This window comes from Dothidotthia symphoricarpi, assembly GCF_010015815.1.
Source record: "Dothidotthia symphoricarpi CBS 119687 unplaced genomic scaffold P153scaffold_24, whole genome shotgun sequence".
Classification (NCBI taxonomy): domain Eukaryota; kingdom Fungi; phylum Ascomycota; class Dothideomycetes; order Pleosporales; family Dothidotthiaceae; genus Dothidotthia; species Dothidotthia symphoricarpi.
Genome location: NW_022985031.1, coordinates 65,290 through 85,254, shown reverse-complemented (window position 1 = coordinate 85,254; position 19,965 = coordinate 65,290). Strand labels below are relative to the sequence as shown.

Genomic DNA, 19,965 nt, shown 5'->3' with positions numbered 1-19,965 from the left:
TCATCCACAATTTGAGCACATGTCAATCTCGGGGAATGGGAGAAGCTGAAGGTACCATGTGGGGCAGGTTGGGCCGAAGCAGCTCTCGCGTTGTTGAGGCTGCAAATAGTGTTGACCGACTGGATGTCGGTGTGATGTGGCAGTCGCGCTGGATGGGGCAATTGTAGGGGTCCCATAGACGTGTCTGGGTGGCGGGATGTGAGGCAACATGGCGATTGAGCATGAGAACAGTGGCAACGAACATGAGTTGATCTGCTGGTTAGAACAGAGGCAGTGTTGCTGCGACTTGGTACGGACGAAGAATGGGAGCCGGAGCGGCGAATGTGACAAGACGGGTGCGTACGTAATCTGGGCTTCCATGACAAGGGCTTGGCACCCCGCCAACGTCATCCGAGCTTTGACGTTGAACAACACGCAACGCAGAAGGAGGCTGAGCTAGGCAGTGACTTTTGGCCGGCCGTATAACACCCGTACCCCCCGCGACAGTCTTGTCCCTCACAGCCCGCCATGAATATCATCAAGCTGCAAAGGTACGGCGCATCCCGCAATTCCCCGCCATGTCCGCCAGTTTGCACATCAGCTAACATGGCATTGCGTGTAGAAAGTACCCTCAATTCGAGCAGGGTGAGATCTTTGGGCTGCAGGACGCCTTCCGCAAGCTCGACGTCGAAGACAAGGGCTACCTTGACGAGGCGACGGTCATCAAGGCAACACAGCAGACAGAGCACCAGCCGTACGATGTCGTGCGCCAGGCCCTGAAAGAGGTCGAGCTCGACAGTTCGCGGCGAGTGGAGCTGGACGACTATGTTGATGTATGTTGGGCACGTGCCTGTACAACCCTCGAACTGGCTTACTAACACGCCCAGCTTATCTCCAAATTGCGCGAGTCGTCGCCCGCCCAGAAGCGCATGTCCACAGGTCCGACACGTCCGCGAGCAGGTACCGGCAGCACAGGCACCGCACCCTCAAACCCGGGGCACTCTGCCAAACCTAGTGTCGGTGGCGGTGGCAGAATCCAAGTCCAGGGCTCCTCTTCGAACGTCACTCACACCATCAACGAAGATGAGCGAACCGAGTTCACGCGCCATATCAATGCCGTCCTCGCTGGCGACCCAGACATCGGCGACCGCCTGCCATTCCCCCTCGACACCTTCGAGATGTTCGACCAGTGCAAGGATGGTCTGGTGCTGTCCAAGCTGATCAACGACAGCGTCCCGGACACCATCGACGAACGTGTACTGAACAAGCCGGGCCGCAAGATCAAGACGCTCAACAACTTCCACTTCACCGAGAACAACAACATTGTCATCGAGTCGGCCAAGGGTATTGGATGCTCGGTCGTCAACATTGGCAGCGGGGATATCATCGAGGTGCGAGAGCATCTGATCCTGGGCTTGATCTGGCAGATCATTCGGAGAGGTCTTTTGGGCAAGATCGACATCAAGCTGCACCCGGAATTGTACAGGCTGCTGTACGAAGACGAGACTCTGGAGCAGTTTCTGCGACTTCCCCCGGAGCAGATTCTGTTGCGTTGGTTCAACTACCACTTGAAGAACGCCAAGTGGGACAGGACGTAAGTGACGTTCTGAGGATCTGAATAGCTAGAGGAATACTAACTTGAACAGCGTCACCAACTTCTCGACCGATGTCAAGGATGGCGAGAATTATACCGTCTTGCTCAACCAGCTCAAACCCGAGATCTGCTCGCGTGACGCGCTCCAAGAGAGAGATCTCCTACAGCGTGCCGAGATGGTCCTGCAGAACGCCGAAGCCCTCGAATGCCGCAAGTTCCTGACGCCAACGTCTCTCGTCGCCGGAAACCCCAAACTCAACTTTGCGTTCGTTGCCAACTTGTTCAACACACATCCCTGCTTGGACCCCATCACAGAAGAGGAGAAGGCTGAGATTGAGGACTTTGATGCCGAAGGCGAGCGCGAAGCCCGTGTGTTCACACTCTGGCTCAACTCCCTCGATGTCAAGCCGGTCGTGCAGTCGTTCTTCGAGGACCTCAAAGACGGAACCGTCCTCCTCCAGGCCTACGACAAGGTCATTCCAGACAGCGTCAACTGGCGTCACGTCAACAAGCCCCGAGAAGGCCAGGAGCTGATGCGCTTCAAGGCCCTCGAGAACACGAACTACGCAGTCGAGCTCGGCAAGCAAGTCCAGTTCTCCCTGCCTGGTATTCAGGGTGCCGATATCACCGACGGCCAGCGCACACTCACCCTTGGACTGGTCTGGCAATTGATGCGCAAGGACATCGTTGCCACCCTGAACGGTCTCGCACAACGCCTCGGCAAGCGCGAAATCTCCGATTCGGACATGATCAAGTGGGCCAACGATCAGGCGCGCAAGGGCGAAAAGGGCACCCAGATCCGCTCTTTCAAGGACTCGTCGCTCAGCAACGCCATCTTCCTGCTCGACGTTCTGGCCGGCATGAAGCCAGCGTACGTCGACTACGATCTCGTGGCTCCGGGCCGCACCGACGACGAGAACTACCAAAACGCCAAGTTGGCCATTAGCATTGCGCGAAAGATGGGTGCGACCATCTGGCTGGTGCCCGAGGACATCGTTGCGGTGCAGAGCAGGCTTATCACGACCTTTATTGGCAGTCTGATGGCCACCAACGAGAAGATGGGCGCACAGTAAGCGATTGGAGGATTGCGAAAGTTATTAGGATAGTGCTAGCGAGTGATGTCTGCTTCTTGCGATACGAGCAAGCAAGTTTGGAGCAGACCAGGATGGTGAAAAATCCCGATTATGAATACTATGATTGCATGTTCACGTTTTGCTTTTGCATCGTCTTCGTGACACCAATCTCCCCGCCTCCAGTCTCCCAACGCGCAGCCTACTTCGTGTTGCACTGACCGCCACCCCGCCATGCATCGCCCAGCCCAGCTCAGCTCGAGCCCCGCACTAGTCTAGACCTGGCCACGCATGCAAGCGGCTACCGTATCCGAACTTCCTCACTTCAACTTCCGCTTTTACTTTTACTTCACTCTACATAAAACATTCCTCTGGATTGTCATCTCAATACAATGCCTTCCCCACTCGATCTTCTCAACGACCCGGACATTGCCAAGGCGTACGAGGATGTAAGGAGTGATAAGAGTGAGACTACGTGGCTGGTGCTGAAGGTATGCATGTTCGATATGTAACATTCTGTTCTGTTTCCTTCCTCTGAAATCAGTGAAGGCTTTCGTCTCATCACGTCCTCGGAAGTTTCTTGATCTTGTTGTTGTTTTGTATTCCCATACATCTTCGCTTGACCGCCAGTTCACATACTAACCAACTATCACCGCAGTACGCATCCGCTTCCTCGGATAACCTCAAGCTGGCGCAAACAGGCACAGGGGATATCGAGGAGATGACGGAGTCGCTGGGTGATGACGAGGCGGCGTATGCGTATGTTAGAATGAAGCTTGGGAACGATGAGTACTCGGAACGCGTCAAGTTTGCGTTTGTGGTGTGGGCTGGTGAGTAAAACTCTATTCGTCTTTACGTAGTGAATTGAGAAGAAGAGGGGCCAAGAGGGAGATAAAAGGAGGGGGGAGCTGGTTGCGTGGGTGTCGGTGAAAAGACGGGAATCTGGAAGGAAAGAGGTTTCAACTCTGACGCTGAAGAAAAGCGGAATCGACGAGAGGCGTTTTCAAAAAGTAGGATTGGGAACAAATTGCTAATCCGGGTCTAGGACCCAACACAAAGATAATGCGCAAAGCGAAGATGTCCTTTCAATCTGGCCAGGTCAAGCAGGTCATCCGCACTTATGCCGTCGAGATCCAGACGAGCGATAAGAAGGAGTTGGAGGCCGAAGCTGTGACGATGAAGCTGAGGAAGGCTATGGGTGCGAATTGTGAGTTTTGCATTTTCTGTAGTGTTGTTGTGGATGTACAGTTAGGGATGAGGACGGAGAGCTGACTGCGAACAGATGACCGACAGACTACTGCGTATTGAGGATGGGATGGAACGAAGTAGTGAGGAAAGAGTGTGGAATGAGATGAAGGCCGTGATTGAATAAAGGTTTACGCGCGCAAGCAAGGGTATCCTGGCGCTCAACAAACTGAGTAAACTCTGGGGAAGATAGTCAAAGTCAACGACGGTTCAGCTTCGTAGATCAACTAAGAAAGACACAAAAGATACGACTTCTTTCCTCCACCGTATAGACCCAACCGCTCCTATCATCCTGAGCTCATAACATTATGCGTAGCGCTCAATCAACGTACTGGAAGTCCACACGTGACCGCGTCCCTAGCGCGTTTGCCCTGCGTCATAGCAAGCGACGCGTCTCCCATCCTAAACCCCAAACATAATCACACAATCCCCTGTCGCATCTCCTCACAACTTCCAATCTACAATGGCAGGATTCAAACGCGGCGGTGCTCGCGGCGGTGCTCCCAAAAAGACATTCCTCAGCAAAAAACGTGTCGAGCCGTCCGACGACGAAGACAGACCGGCGCGCGCGAGCAAGAAAGCCAAGGCGGACGACGAAGACGAGGAAGTGGGGACTCTAGTCCCGAAACTAGAGAAAGATGAGGAGGGGAATCAGTATGTTGCTGTGAGTTTTCTGAGGAAGTGGAAACTGGAGTATGGATTAAGCTAATGCTCGTCCCAGTTGAACACAAGTGGCAAGCGACGCGCAACAGTGAGCGAATTCAAGGCCAATGTGTATGTGAATATTCGGGAGTACTATGTGACGGATGCCGGGGAGTCGAAGCCGGGAAAGAAGGTAGGTTCCTCTCTATCCACTGTATACTGTTCATCGTCGTGTTGTTCAGTTTGGAGATGGTGGTGTGGGGTCAGTCGATATTGACGATGGCAGGGTATCTCTCTCTCGATCGAAAACTACAATGCGCTGCTCGCTGCTGCGCCGCTGATTGAGTCTGTACTCGCGAAGAAGGGTGTAGAGGTTGTGCGACCGGAGTATGAGGGAGCGGAGAAGAGTGTGCAAACGAACAAAGAGGAGCCAGCAGAAGAGGATGAAGAAGAGGAGGATGTTGTTATCAAGGCGGATGATGAGGATGAGGAGGATTGATGGGCGTGTCTTCGCATGGGCAAGCGTGTATAGTATAGGGCTTGATTGGCGTTCCGGTATAATACGTGGAATATCGGCACCGAAAGGAGTCTCGGTGGTGCTTATGGATATAGGGACGCATTTTATTGTGTTATACATTACTCGTATGGTTTTTGTCTTATGTCACATCGCGCCGCGTCGCGTTGAGAGTGGGAACAGCCATCAGACTGCGCCGCTTGCATAAGAAGTGCCCATCGGGGGCTCAGCAGATACACAAAGAGATGAAATTCCAGAGCAGAGAGTCCTTGATACAGCAAATCAGATGTCACTAAAAAGATCGGGTCTACCCGTCCAATAGTCATGGTTCAGTCTCAGTCCAGTCCCGGTCCAGTCTTGGTCACATTAGGAATTGTACCATGGAAAGCGTTCCTACCCCGCTCCTAACCCGCTCGACTCCGCGAACGACGACTGAAAATTTGCACATTGTAGCCTAGAGTTAACGTCTCTTGCGTTGTTATCTACACACTACACACTACACATACAAACACGCACAATGTCTTCCCCTTCTCTGCACGCTACAAACAAAATCGGGTTTATACACTCTCCCGATGAACGAGTCAAGAAGCTGCTAGAGTACAAGGACTGGGTAGCACAAGGCGGTCTAGACGAATTCGCAAAGCTTCACAATCTGCAGTCTGGCTTTGAAAACCGCCTATACGATGTTAAGCCGAAAATTAGTGTAGCATACTATACCAAGCTTCGTACTATCCCTGCCTTAGAGGCTGAGCTGAACCTTAAGCCGGAGCTGAACCTTGAGCCTTCTGTTGATACAGGACCTTTGTCCTGGTACTTGAGCCAACAGTTTATGGCACTTGCTGAGGGTTGGGATGATGAGGAGTGGGGTTGGAATTGGGGTGAGGGTGAAGAAGGAGAAGAGGAAAGGGAGGGAGAAAAAGAAGAAGAAAAAGGAGAGCAAGGGGAAGAGAAAAAGGAGGCGAAAGAAGCGGTTGCGAGCGTACATTCGAAGACTTATCCTGAGTTGTAACTTCTCAAAGCCAAGGCTAACACTGATTTAATTGCAGTAGATCGGTCTAGACAGCTGATTGAGACATGTTTCTCGGAGCCGTGGTTCAATGTTGCAAAACATGATTTCGGACGCACGGCCATAGAACTTTCGCGTTCTAGCTTTTGAAGAAGAGCATGAGTTCTGCTAATGCCGATTTTAGAGAAAGAAGCAATAGAATGGGTGCGCAGACAAGAGCTTGACAGTGTGTAGAGAGTGCAAAAAGGCCAATCCATGAACTTTTCGTACATCATTTTGTCACCGAACAACAATTCCAGGACAGACAACCTCCACATTGACTTGAAGAAATCGATTTTTGGCCTGGTAGTCTGCACCACAGCGCCGACAGGGGACATGGCGTAACATAGCAGTAGTTTTTGGCCCAGACAACGTCTGAATATTTTGAATTTTCAGCCAGCTGCTCACTTGAAAACTGCAAGCCCGCCTCCCAACATGAAGATCTCGTAGGCACCTTTTGGAACAAAGAACATACACAGTTGCGTCTTGGCTTTTGAGGAGGCAGCGGTAAGAAGAATGAGGAAGAGCATTGGACCGAGCAAGCGACCTTTATATACAGTCTCTCAGCGCGCCATGGCTAGCTAACGCATTGTGTTTTAGAGAGACATTGAGCCATTTGTTGACAGTTATGGTTTCTTCACATGTATTTCGAGTGGTTGTCTTTGAGTACAGATCTTTCTTTTGCCGGCATCTATTATGCAGTAAGGAATTTTGAGAAAGACAGCATCGCTCTGACCGTCGGGTTCTTTTGAATTGGGACTTTTGGTAAGACATGGAAACAGGGAACACAGGCGCAAACATCAGTAGGAATGTGTCGGGTTTAGAAGACCTACCTCGATGGTAGGGTGAAGAGATTGTCAGGAAAAAGAGGGAGCCAGACTATAGGGGACTCGTGGACAATTTTTAAAAGATGGTGTTAACCAGCGGATATCCCAGGAGAGAGTAAATAGAGTTAAGTTGTAGGTTATATCTTTTTCTGTCGTCTCTGCGCACACAGAAAACACCATAGAGTGAGGCGCAGAGAAAGCTAGCGGACACATAGTGCGTGTGTACGTTCTTTTTCCAACTCCCGCTCTGGGGTTGATAAGAATAGGTTGTCGAGGTCAGCGCGAGCGCAGACATGAGATACGCTGGATCGAGGTTTGCAAAACAGTCCTAGTAAACCGATTTCTGTGAGAGGAGACTGGTTGAGTAAGGTAAAAGGAGAGCGAACAGACATATGCGGTACTCTCGGGGTGTTTTAGGGGATTTGCCGTCTGTGATGCGAAGAAAAGGTGTTTCGTTACAAGAGTGACATAGAGGGCAAGCATGCAATATCCGTCTGTGGACTTTTGAGCAGATGTTAATCAACACGCTCTTAAAATAGAAGCAGCGGAGACATCGAAATAACTACACCGGACCTTTTAGACACAAGAGAATGTTCCTCCGGCGAACAGACGCAGACATGTTTCTATCCTCTCCAAATTTCAATTGTCTCGCCGCTGTAATGCAGACAAGATATGTTGAGCAGAAAGAGAGGGCAAAACCATGTAGTAACCTTTCACCAGTTTTTCGAACGGGCACTAATGAACAGATCACTCATTAGAGAAGTAACGATGACATGTTCAGTCACGTGATACTTTTGAGAGTCTTGCGCGTACGAGTAGAATCACTGTGTAATGCGCAGAGAAGGCGAGAAGACACATAGTGCGGTCTTGAAGTCCTTTTAAATCTACTTTCCATTACGATCCGAGGAGGGTCCCTCTGGAGAGGGAGAGTACAGAACTATTGGGGAGTTGCGCGCTGTATTTAGGACAAGAGATCATGAACGAAGTGATTTGAAAAGGACATCAAAGACATATGATCGTTGACAAGGGGGTTTTAGAAGAATCTGCACCCATAACCCAAAGAAATAATTCCATAGACAAATGTTGAAGGAGTAGAATCATAGCTTGGTGACTGCTTTATTTACAATAGGCTCTAATAGTTCTCATCCATACGGAGGTGGCAAATACATACACAAGGATGCTGTCGATTTTTGAAAGTTCATGTCGCTGTGCTGCAGACCAAGGCTTTCTAGAGAGGGAGGAGAAGAGCCAAACCATGAGTCGGCGGCTAGAGTGTTTGAATCAAACAACGATCTCGACTCTCCAAAGAGAGGGGCTAGATACACAACTTGTTTTATGTTATGTCTTGGAAGTTCCCACACTCATGACCTGATCGTATGCGGTTTTTCAAAGCCAGCATTTCCAAAATCCTCATGGAGAGAGAAGACGAGCAGACACATGTAGCCATCTCAGAGGGTTTTCAGAATCCTGCGCCTATAACGCGAGACGAGGGTATTACCAGGAAAGAAGACAGGAAGCAGAACTATCTGGCTCATAATTGCAGCATCTTGAACAGTGGCCGATAATTCTTTTTAGGAGGAAAACAGCAAAAACACATGGTCCAAAAGCGTGCTGTTTTTAGGTATTCCCGCGCCTATATCACAGACAAGATAGGTTTAAAGAGGTAGGGGGAGAGCAGAACCATGATCTGAACGTTTGCATTCTTCCGAAACCAGCACTTTCAAACCCCCCATCTGAGAGAAGCGGCGCGCAGATTCATGTCCCTGTCCCCATCACTGAGGGTTTTTAAATTGTGGCGCCTACAATGCGGAAAACTCACTTCTGAACACAGAGAACGCAAGACCATGGCTCAGTTTTTTGACTTTTTTAGAACAAGGGCTTATAATTGTGCAAGGGAGAAATAGCGAGAGGCACATAGCGGCATCGTGAGGGACTTTTGAAGTCTCGCGTACACAACATGCGATGAAGATTTCTAGGGGAGCAGAAGGCAAATTCATTCCGTGGTAATAGCTGCTTTTTAAAACAGGCGTTCATGAGTAGATTTTAGGGAGCGAACGAGCAAGCAAGCAAATGCCCTTGTCTCCCTTTATTTTTGTCCTGGAACCCTCGCATTTTCAACCACAGCCAATATACCCGCCAAGTGCGGAACTAAACCAGACAGCCAGGCATAGTCTGGTACGTTTTGTTTTTATCTTTTGGAACAAGACGCCAGTAAATCCATGTTTTTGAGGAGAGCGACAGAGGCATTGGCACCGTCAAAGTTTGTCTCTGGAACAGCACAAGCAGAAGGGTTGTTGGGAGTGGAGGAGCAAAGAAGAAGACATGCCTCGGATTCATGACCGTTTGATGGTAAACTATCGAATTAATGTCCAGGATGGAAACTGATGGAGAGAGAGCGACATAGTCAGACAACTCTTCGGTTTGAAACATGAAATCCCAGAGTAGCTGTTTTGAGAGGACAGAGAGAGAGAGAGAGAGAGAGAGAGAGAGAAGGAGCAGACACATAATCCATATAACCTCTCCTTTTAGAACATGGGCATTCATGGAAAGGCTTTTTGGAAGAGAGAGCAGACACATAATCCAGGAAAGAAAAGAAAAACTCTCCAAAACATACAAACGTCATGATTGTTGTTTTGGGAGGAGGAACAGACACATAGGTTGGTCTATTGTTGTTTTTGGAACATCCCGCCCCCGAATCGATCTTTTGAAGGAGGGAGCGGACACATGACATGACCGAATCTATCTTTTTGGAACATAAACCCCCAGGATAGCTTTTTTTTTAAGATAGCAGACACACACATAGTCCAGAAAAGAAAAATACTCAAAACATGAGGAAGTTATTGTTGTTGTTTTGCGAGGAGGAGGCAAACACATTCGTTGCTCCACTGCTCTTTTTAAAACATAACGCCATGGTATCGGTGAGTCTCGAACATAAAGCATCGATAATGGTGGGTTTCAGAAGAGAGCGGAGACACATGGGTTTACGAACCGGTTGATTTTGGAATATAAACGCCATAGGGGTGTTGGTTTTCGAAAGAGAGCGGAGACATGGAGACTCTTGCCGGTTGTTTCTAGCCCATGGGTTGAAGAAAAGATTGGGTTTGAGAGGAGAGGGAAGCAAGAAAGACATGAATGCGTCACTTATCACTTTTAGCGAATGCGAATGAGAAAAGACATGTATAGAAAGCCCCTAGAGTTCAGGAAAGATGAACTTTTATAGCCAAATCCCATCTCATCTCATAACATGCCAAGCCAAACCAAGCCATAACCTCCCCCCCACACACCGCTCTCCCCATCCCTCCCCCACCCCCCTACTGAAACGACCCCCCCAAGACCCACGGCCTCCCCCTCTCCAGCTCCAGTACCGCCTGCCCAAACAGTCCATTCGCCCACGAAAACCACTGCCGACTCCACACCCCCTCCCTATGACTATCAACACTCTCATGCAGCACCCCAAACCCATCCGTACTCCCCACCAACGCCCCCAACTCCCTCAGCACCTCCTCATCCTCCCCACTAGTCAACACACTCATCACATTCGCCATCGGCCACGCGCGCCCGGGCAAAGTGTGCATGCTGCCCACGCCGCTGAGCACGGGGCCCCATGTGTAATACGGATTGTCGCGGGATAGGATCTTGCGGCGGGTAGCGGCGTAGATGGGGTCTGTGACGTGCGTGTAGTTTATCCACGGCGCGGAGAGGAGGGACGGGATGTTCGGGTCGTCCATTATGTTTGCGGAGCCGTAGCCGTCGATTTCGTAGGCGAAGATGGGTCCGTATTTGGGATCGTTGACGATGCCGTGGGTGGTGATTCCAGTGCGTATCCCCGCGCTGAGGGCGCGCATGCGCGCTGCGAGGGGGGCTTGGTTGGGCAGTCGCGCGACGATGTCAGCGGAGGCGTTCAACGCGGTGCTGAACATCATGTTGCTCGGTATCAAGTACTGGAATAAACACGCGTCGTCGCTAGGGCGATGGAAGCTGCGCACCAGCCCGATATTGCCTCTATGCGGCGAGCCGTTGCAGTCGTTAATCGGGGTCCCGCCATACGGCGCACAATACGTATACGGCGTGTGCTGCCAGTTCCCCTCCTCATCGTACGAATCAATCATCATGCTCTCCGCCGTCTGAAGCACCGTTTCCACAGCCCTCGTCCAGTTCCCCCGGCCAAAGAACGCCCAGTCCCCCGTCGCCCCCGCGTAATCAGCACTAAGCTGCAAGAAACTCGCCAGCGAATCCAGCTCCCACTGGCAGCTAAACACACTCATGTAGTCGAAAGCAGGCGTAATCCGATCGCTATTCATCGAGCTCCTGCGCTCCCTCCCGCTCTCCTCCGGCGCCTGAAACGCATTGCAAAACGGCGCCTCCAGCACATACCTCGCCTGGAGATTCACCGCGCCCCTAAACACACTCGCCAAACTATCCCACTCCCCACTCGGCTTCAACACGCTCAGATACGCTTGTAGCTGATTCGCGCTATCCCTTAACCACATCGCCTCGATATCCCCGGTAATCACAAACGTCAGTTCCTCGGGCTCCCCACGCGACGCATTGGACCACCCGCGCCATGCGATCGTCGTGTCGAGCGTGCTGGGCCAGCTGTTTTCGAACAGGCGGAAGAGGTCCGGGTCGGTGATCACGTGGCGGAGGCGCGCGATGGTGGCTTCGACGTCTTGGCTTGGGAAGGTGCGGCAGGAGGGGATGGGGCGGGCGTAGGAGAGGTTGTGGCGGGTTTCTGTGTAGGGGGGGTGCCGGGAGGAGGCGTAGGTTGTGTAGAGGGGGCATTGGGAGAGGGTGGGGGGGAGGAGAGCGGCGAGGGTTAAGAGGGTCGTTGTGAAAGTGTGCATTGTAGGTGGGTGGTTTGTCCGTGGAGGGGTTGTGGATGTTTAGAAACGCATGACTGATAAAAGGTATAGGAAAGACTGGAGACGCAAAGAAATAGAAATCGAGGAATTGAACAAGGATTGGATTATACCCAACTTCGTGTCGTACAGGCCAAGCTTTCCATAGCACCCCGATCGGCTCACTAGCGCCCTTTCTCAGCTCCGCCACGGAACAGACCGAGGACACAGTTCATCGGTCTATGGAAATACCTCAGCTGTCTATGCTAAGCACTTAAAGTAGCTAGCAATAACTTAACAAATATACTAATTAAAGTACTTCTAAATATGTTTATAGTAAATTTTAAATTATATAAAAGACATAGAATTAAAAATCTTCTGAAATTTAACCTTAACAAACTCGAACTATAACCTAAGTTTAATTAGATTATAATACTAAAAAGGATCTAAAATAAAACTCCTTAAGAATCTCTAAAATGTATTTAAAATAAATTTTATAAGAGTTATATAATTATATACTATAGATATATAAAAAAGTTTGATTTATTTACAATATATTCTACTTAAAGTTTATCTGTCTATGCTAATAGCTTTAGCAGGTAGCAATTACCTGTCTGGGCTTGTCTACAGACAGCTAAGGTATCTCTACAGACTAATAAACTGTGTCCTTAAACAGACTCCTTTTTTGACATCAGTCGTCTTTGTTTGGTTGTCTACCGTAGGGTGCATACGGCTGACATAAGTAGAGAAACGTACCGACGATAGAACGCGCACTTTGAGTCAGTCTATTGGTCAAGTTGTGAGCGCAGGGGACCCAGACTAAACGTTGCATAGACGTCGCAATATATATTCCCTTGGGGATCATACGAATGAATCATGATCCAGAACCCTACCTACCCTGGCCTTTGAGGAAACCCCATCTATCCATCCTACCAACCAACCACCACACTATATACAAAACCCAAGCTCATTACACTCGTAACACGCTCAACGTACAAAAAAACCCGAATCACATCGCACACACAAAAAAAGCACCGACTAAAGAATAACCACACCAATTTACGGCCAAAAAAACCCTACAAATACGGCCCCCTCCCCTTCTCCCCCCCCCTCCCACCCCCAAACCCGCGCTCCTCCCCCCGATCAGGACTCTCCTCCATCCGCCACTCGTCCTCGATCTCCACATTCTGATAACCCGGCTGAATGCGCTCCAAACTCCCCACACTCTGGATAGGAAGCAGATGCGACGAGTCACCTTTAACAAGGCCCAGTCTCTCTTCCTCCGTCGCGACTGCTTTCCCCTCGCGGCTTTCGCGGCGAGAATGCCTGCTGACGGGCCTCTTACTACTTTCCCCTGCGCTCTCGGAGCGGTTGCGCGAGAACACGTTAGTGAAGCTGAACTGGCGTTTTGCAATGTGTTGGGGGAGTTTGGGGGGCTGTAATATCTCCTCGTCGTCTTCTATACTGTGCGGATCGGGGAGGTTTGCGAACTGGATGTGCGCTGGTGAGTCGCTGCCGGGTTTGTGAGGGGAGTCTGCTGCTGTTACGGTCGCTTTGTAGCTTGTGTCCTGGCTCATGGCGTATTTGTAGGGGTCGTACTCGTCTGACGCGCCGTCGACGGACAGGGATGGGATGGCGGAGAGGTTCGACATGCCGACGCCGCTGCTGCTGGTTGCACGTGCGCTGCCGCGACTGCTTGTTGATTTCCCGCGCGATCGGAGGCGCTGGAAGAAGCCTGGGTGGAAGCTGCTGCTGTCGTCGTCCTCGGATTCTTCGTCGGGGAAGTGCGTCATGCCGAGTGGGGGGTGGAGGGTTTTCGTTCTCACGACAGTCGCGCTGCGGGTTGGTGGGCGGCTGGGGTCGAGGACTGTTCTTCTGCGGCGCAGACCGTCGAATTCTACTGCTTCGCCTTCGCCAATCGGGGCCATGTGCTCTTCTTTGATTTTGCGAGCTTCGTTGAACTCCTTGATGGAGCGGGCCTTGGAGAGGGTGCGGAGGATGGCTGCACCACCGCGGATTGTGTCGGCGCGGGGCGCAAACTCGGACTCCTCCATTTCGGCGACGGTGCGCACTTGGTCGAGATCACCCTTGAAAACGGCGGCGTCGGGGACATCCTTTGCTGATTGGGAGAGCTGTAGTAGTACGACACCCGAGCAGATTTGCAGGAAGCCCATGATGACCTGCAGGATCTGGATTGCTGTTCCCTTGAAGCCCTGGAACAAAACTGCAGAGGTGACCATGGTGGAGGAGGTGAAGAAGACGTAGTATGTAGGCGTGACCAAGGCCGCGTTGAAGAGGTTGAGGGCTTTCTAGGCGGATGTCAGTGTTGTCGGGTTATCAACGAGGGGGAACTCACATTCAAAAAGATGATTTCGACAAGCAGCGTGATGACGACGAATACGAGGAGAACGTAGAGAAACCACTGCTTGAACTGCCCGCCGTGAGAGCCAGATATCTGCGACACGATCGCAGCGCCCAGACCCTGCGTCGCAACCACACTGAGGCCGCCAATCAAGCTACAAATAGAGATGTAGACCATCATCGACTTCTTGCCGTACTTGGGGCCAAAGTAAAAGGCCATGACGGCGCACGTGATGATGATGACGCCGGCGTAGCTGAGGAAGCCAGGCGCAATGACGTATTTCTGCATTTCCTGGATGCTGGCGACGGACGACTGCGAAGGGGCGCTGACGGCGATGATGATGGATCCCACGATGCAGTTGAAACAGCCGACTTTCCCCACAAAACTCAGCCTCTCTTTGAGGAAGATGGCGGACAGGATGGCGCAGACGACGACGGTCAGGGCTCCCATGGGGGTGACGAGGATGGCGTCGGTGAAGGCGTAGGCGACAAAGTTGCAGATCTCGCCGACAATCATGAGCGACATGCCAGCCCACCACCAGGCGTTCTTGAGGTAGCCATAGCCCTCGCCGGCCTCTTCCTGGTATTTGGAGTTTGCCTGCAGCAGGCCGTGCTTCTTGATGACGAACGACACGCCGATGAACAGGCCGGACGTTATGGCGAGGACGATGCCAACGATCTTGTAGGAGCCTGGACGGCCCGCGGCGTCGCCTCCAATGCCCCCGCTGCGCGCGTATACGTCGTGTGCGGCATGGAGGAGGTGCGCTGTCGAGTCCATCTGGGGATATGGGGGAGGGGTTCCGTGGGAAATCAACGTCGAGGGGGTATCTAGTGCAGGCTCGCGCGTGGTGCAAGCATGGGCGAGTGTTTGGGGTCGTCTTCAGCTGGGACGGCCCGCAGGCGAGGTGTGCTGACCGACGAGACGGGCCGGGAAGTGCGTCTGGGCAGGCGCGAGTGTTTTGGCAGTCGCAGCGGGCGTGGAAGTCGACACACGGCGAAGTGGGCGGGGTGGAGGGTCGAGCAGGACGAGCAGGACGTGGTGGAGGGCCGAGGCGGGCGCAGTGCAGTGCGGCTGGGTTATGCGTAATGGCGTGCGTAGCTTGCGACGGGCTTGTTGAGACGCCGTTCTATTTTGGTCTGTGGAGGAGCAGCGGCCGTCGCGTGCACAGCAACAGTGTATGGATGCGCAGAGTGTGAGTCGTGTTTCGGGGTCAGTGTCAGTTGCGCTGGAGGCGGGAGATTGTTTCGCTGTCGTCCACTTTCCCGCCTGCCATCCTTGCACCTCGTTCAACGGGGCAACGAGCGGAGGCGTCAGCCAAGCCCGCCATCCATGTCGCCTATGCAGTCCAACGACCGTGAAGTGGTGACCATGTCGTGTTGTTGCTATAATCGAGGCTTGAACATGTCCTGGCAGTATTCTCCTGCCCAGACCGGTGTTGGAGACGGACACGTGAAGACGTGCAGACTGGCCTCTTGCGCGACGTGACGGGATCGACGCGCGGAGGTGATGCAACGCCAACCACCCCACCACGACCATCACCACCGCCCCCCAGCATGAACGAGCATGGCGCCCTCGACATCTCCGCCGCCACGTCGGTCGCCGACATCCACCTCGCCCTCGCCCACCTGCAGGAGCAGGAGGCTGCCGTCACCCACCGCCTGAATGCCCTCGTCGCATCGCAAAAAGACCTCTCCCGCGAGCTTGGCCGCCTGGACCTGCTGCGCGCCCATCTCGGCGGCCAGGTCGTCAACACGCGCGCAATCAGCAATGGCATGCTCTCCGACGCTGCCTCGACGGCCAATCGCATCTCGAGCGCCGTGAAGCGCCTGGACCAGGAGCAGTCCAATGTGAAGGCGACGCTGGACGTGGTCGAGCAGGTCGCTGAGCTCAAGGCGTGTGTGCTGGGCGTGCACGGGTCCATGGGCGCGCCGCAGGACTGGGAGACAGCCGCTGCCTACCTGAGCCGCGCATCCAAGATCCCCCACGACGTCGTCAATGGCAGCTTCGCCGAGGAGATTGTGCCCACTGCAGAGGTCCCCGACCCGCCTCGTGTGACACTGGACGCCGCTGCCGAGTCCCTGTGTGGCCTGTTCCTGCGCGAGTTCGACAAGGCTGCAAAGGATGGCGACGGCTCCAAGATCACCCGCTTCTTCAAGCTCTTCCCCCTCATTGGGCGGGCGGATGTAGGCTTGGATGCCTACGGGCGCTATGTCTGCCAGGGCGTGGCAGCGAGGGCCCGCACCAACTTCAACTCGGCTGCACCAGCACAGCGAAGCGAGCCCTTCTTCTACGCCAACACCGTCACGAAACTGTTCGAGCACATTGCACAGATTGTCGACGGCCATGCGCCGCTTGTCGAGCAGCACTACGGCCTAGGCATGATGGCGAAGGTGGTCGAGCGTCTGCAGATTGAAGCTGACGTTCAGGGGGGAATTATCCTCGACACATGGCAGGATGAGCGCAACATCCACCGCACCCTGACGGACATCAAGTCGTATGCATTTTCATTTCTTGTCCAGAGCTTTCTGCCCGCCCAGAAACCTGCCCCTGGAGCCCCCCGGTCCAACTCGCCAGCCAATGCTGTACGGACGAGTGAGGATGAGGGGGTGAATATGAAGGAAGTCGACGGGCTGCTGGGGGAGAGTGCGCTGATGCTTGGTCGTTGGGCCCTGTACTCGCGATTCATCTCGGACAAGTGTGCAGTAAGTAAATCAATCTCTTTACTATACTTTTACTCATGATTGTAGCCTTCCACTCCCCCAGACCTCATCGACCACGGTCTCGTTATGCCGCCCTTCCTTGCAACCAGCAACCTCCAAAAGAAAGTCACGTCCCACCTCATCGACCCCTTCAACATCATGACGACCTTCTTCTTCCGCCGCTCCGTAGAAAAGGCCTTCCAGCTCGACGAATCACCCGCAGACCTCACGCTCAACCCCACCAAGCCCCTCGGCTCCAACCCGCCATTCATCACCTCCGCCGTCGACGACGTAATGTACATCGTCAACCAAGTCCTGCAGCGCACGCTAGCCACCTCCCAGCGCAACGTCGTCGCCAGCGTCGTCCCAACCGTAAGCCGCGTCCTAGGCAGCGACTTCATCGGCATGATGCAGCGCAAAATGCGCGACGAAAGCTACCCCAAACCCGTCATCCAAGGCGGCCTCCCCCCCGAAGACAAAGTCATCGCCTTCCTCGTCCTCATCAACAACCTCGACATAGCAAACGACTACATAAAACGCATCGTCGACCAGCAACTCGCTCCCAACCCCTCAACCCAACACTCCCCCCTCCAAGACCTCTTCCCCTTCGGCCACGACAGCACTTTCGTCCACACTGCGCTACAAACCCTCGAATCCTCCTTCGCCGCAAAAAGCTCAGAGCTCCTCAACGACGGCATCACCGTGCTGGTTGCTAACGTCCTCAAACCCCGCATCCGCCCCATCCTCGCAGAAGCCTTCCGCGATATCGATTACGCCCCGCCAGACGACGCTCTTGACGACGAACCAGACGACGCCGATGACGCCGACCTCGTAAAATCCCGCTTCGACCGCCACTGGCACATCGTCATCCGCCCCATAAAACGCATCCTCACCCCCGCAAACTTCGACCGCCTCCTCACAGCCACCATCCCCTATCTGGCCTCCGCCCTCGAAAAAAGAATCAAAAGCTACTACGGCCGCGTCAATGAACTCGGCGCTGTTAGGCTGGAGAGGGATGTAGCGGGTGTTGTGGCGAAGGCGGTCGAGGGCGGGAAGTATGGCCTTAGAGATGCGTTTACGAGGGTTACGCAGATGTGTGTTATTCTTAATATGGAGGGGGAGGAGTGGGAGGAGAGTTTGAGGGGGGAGGGGGGGATGGAGTGGGTGCTTGATTGGGAGGAGAGAGCGGGGGTGCGCGCTATTCTTGGGGGGGTGGTTTGAAAACGGGTTGGGGGGAGGGGGTTGTGTTTACAAGTACATGCGCAATCCAGTTTAGGGTTTTGTGCTGCGAAATGGGGTAGTTGTGTTGGTGGAGAATCATACGCATAGTTCCAAGCTGTATGGCTTGACGCCCCTTTTTCTCCGGTGTGTTGATGCGCAGAGGTTTATGGGCTTTGTGTTAGTACCCCTAATCAGCAGTCTCGACATTCTAGCGTCTACCTTGAAATACTTCATCGCTGTTCTGGGGTCAATGTGCAGTGCGGTGTTTCTCCCAGCCAACCTCTGACCTGCGTAAAAGAGTGGGTTCCTGGGTGGAAGAGGGGATCGTTTGTTCAGCTACGGCGAGATTTTGTGGATAACGGCTTTTTGAATCTGGAAGCGGCGCGTTTGAGAAGTTGTTTCTTGTCGCCTGGGTACTGGTCGGTTGGTTGGTCGGTCGGTCGTATGCAGGAATTAGATCGAATCAAATCGAATCGAAGCGTTTATCATCTAACATGCTTGTCGTGGATTCGCATTCAGAAGATACGGGATCGCAGAGGATTGTGCTATTAAAAGCGCTCCTTACGGTACATAGCTAGCGCGGCTGGATTTGCCGACGTGCATCATGTATAGTCGAGGCACAGTCGAAAGACTCTTTCCGAGTCCAGTATGTCTGGTTGTGCCACATGCGATTATTACATCATAGGGGGTGGTTGTAATGTGTTGGCGGGGGCATGTGCTTAGTCTTGGTTGATGGATAGACACTCTACAAGCTGGCTAGACGATTTTCTTTACCTGTTCTTCTTGCTCACAAGCCGTTGCTCCTTTGAATGATATCTGATCCAGTAGCGCAAGCCGGTCCTGCGATCTACCCCTGAGATGGAAAAAGAGAAGAATACGGGTATTGACGACGCTGACGAATCGCCATATACCGACGATGTGCTCTGTAATGACGGTGGCAATTCTGGAAATCCCAAGGTTAAAACGTTCAGCTCATCGTCCTCCTATTGTCATACGTTGGATACAGTGGGTTCTGCGTCATAACGATACCTATCAGGACAAGATAAATATCGTTACCGCACCTATATCGTTACAGAGCAGAATTCCTTAGTACGTTACATAGTTCTAAAAAAACAGTATATAGCTAGTAAAAACAGTATATTTATAAATTATCTAAAGTAATTACAAATGCCTTACTATTCCTATATAGCAGTACGTTCTACTATTAACCTCTGCCTAATACAGCCTCTTAGCGCCTAGAGTACGCTTATATAAGCATCCTATATATCTTTATTACTGCCCTTATACTATAGGAGCTACTTAATAAGCTTATAACCCTGTTTATATATAAATAGACGTGCTAGAAAGGTATCCTCCTTATCTTTATTATCCTTTAGTAGGTATAGCTCTACTACGTAATTAATAATTTTAGCTAGCTTAATATTAATATAGTGCTTATCTGCTAGGTTAATAAACTTATTTATAAGGTAATTAAGGCTTATAGCAAAGCGTATATTTTATTAGTATATAAGCTCTATAAGAAGCTTCTTAATATTCTTATAATTATAAGAAGAAGAGAACTAAGGACTATAATATATATTATAGTAAGTACTACTATACTAGTAATTAGTAATAGTTTAAGGCAGGATACCTTCCTATACTATTACTATCTATTAAATAGTATAGAGTAGGTTTATTACTTTAATAGTATTATACCTATCTAGGCTCTTCTATATAAAGAATTTAAGCTAGAGAGCCCTTTATTTATACTTAAAGTTCTAAATAATGCTTTAATTATATAGTTAATAGTATAAGGTAATATTTAGTAGTAGAAAAATAACTCTATAGGTTATAAGTTAGTGTAAAAACTTAGAGTTAAGTATAGAAATAGAGGAGTAATCTATTAGTATTATAGGGTAGGTAATTTTTAATATTCTTAGACCCTAAATA

At 51.6% G+C, this 19,965-nt stretch overlaps 7 protein-coding genes across 7 annotated transcripts; 5 read left to right on the top strand and 2 right to left on the bottom strand.

The window, feature by feature from the left end:
* Positions 1–507: 507 nt before the first annotated feature.
* Positions 508–2,774, top strand: P153DRAFT_327034 (uncharacterized protein; the record flags this gene model as incomplete). The annotated part of the gene is made up of 4 exons (XM_033665314.1): positions 508–530; positions 602–812; positions 867–1,573; positions 1,626–2,774. The coding sequence occupies 4 exons, from the start codon at positions 508–510 to the stop codon at positions 2,644–2,646; spliced, it is 1,962 nt and encodes a 653-aa protein (XP_033518512.1). The 3' UTR covers positions 2,647–2,774.
* A 70-nt stretch (positions 2,775–2,844) lies between these two features.
* P153DRAFT_371006 (actin depolymerizing protein) lies at positions 2,845–4,151 on the top strand. Its single transcript, XM_033669158.1, has 4 exons — positions 2,845–3,134; positions 3,302–3,473; positions 3,689–3,850; positions 3,926–4,151. Exons 1-4 carry the CDS (start codon positions 3,036–3,038, stop codon positions 3,949–3,951), a joined length of 459 nt encoding a protein of 152 aa, XP_033518511.1. The 5' UTR covers positions 2,845–3,035; the 3' UTR covers positions 3,952–4,151.
* A 151-nt stretch (positions 4,152–4,302) lies between these two features.
* P153DRAFT_401219 (PC4-domain-containing protein) lies at positions 4,303–5,389 on the top strand. Its single transcript, XM_033671892.1, has 3 exons — positions 4,303–4,552; positions 4,610–4,723; positions 4,817–5,389. Exons 1-3 carry the CDS (start codon positions 4,352–4,354, stop codon positions 5,027–5,029), a joined length of 528 nt encoding a protein of 175 aa, XP_033518510.1. The 5' UTR covers positions 4,303–4,351; the 3' UTR covers positions 5,030–5,389.
* Positions 5,390–5,561: 172 nt separating this feature from the next.
* Positions 5,562–6,053, top strand: P153DRAFT_361310 (uncharacterized protein; the record flags this gene model as incomplete). Its single annotated transcript, XM_033666977.1, has 1 exon — positions 5,562–6,053. The coding sequence occupies one exon, from the start codon at positions 5,562–5,564 to the stop codon at positions 6,051–6,053; it is 492 nt and encodes a 163-aa protein (XP_033518509.1).
* Positions 6,054–10,227: 4,174 nt separating this feature from the next.
* P153DRAFT_426596 (glycoside hydrolase family 125 protein) lies at positions 10,228–11,868 on the bottom strand (the record flags this gene model as incomplete). The annotated part of the gene is made up of 1 exon (XM_033672613.1): positions 10,228–11,868. Exon 1 carries the CDS (start codon positions 11,758–11,760, stop codon positions 10,228–10,230), a length of 1,533 nt encoding a protein of 510 aa, XP_033518508.1. The 5' UTR covers positions 11,761–11,868.
* A 962-nt stretch (positions 11,869–12,830) lies between these two features.
* On the bottom strand, positions 12,831–14,893 carry P153DRAFT_302566 (DUF803-domain-containing protein; the record flags this gene model as incomplete). The annotated part of the gene is made up of 2 exons (XM_033664460.1): positions 12,831–14,063; positions 14,147–14,893. The coding sequence occupies 2 exons, from the start codon at positions 14,891–14,893 to the stop codon at positions 12,831–12,833; spliced, it is 1,980 nt and encodes a 659-aa protein (XP_033518507.1).
* Positions 14,894–15,520: 627 nt separating this feature from the next.
* P153DRAFT_435326 (COG4-domain-containing protein) lies at positions 15,521–18,036 on the top strand (the record flags this gene model as incomplete). Its single annotated transcript, XM_033673139.1, has 2 exons — positions 15,521–16,818; positions 16,864–18,036. The coding sequence occupies exons 1-2, from the start codon at positions 15,670–15,672 to the stop codon at positions 18,034–18,036; spliced, it is 2,322 nt and encodes a 773-aa protein (XP_033518506.1). The 5' UTR covers positions 15,521–15,669.
* Between the last annotated feature and the right edge of the window lie 1,929 nt (positions 18,037–19,965).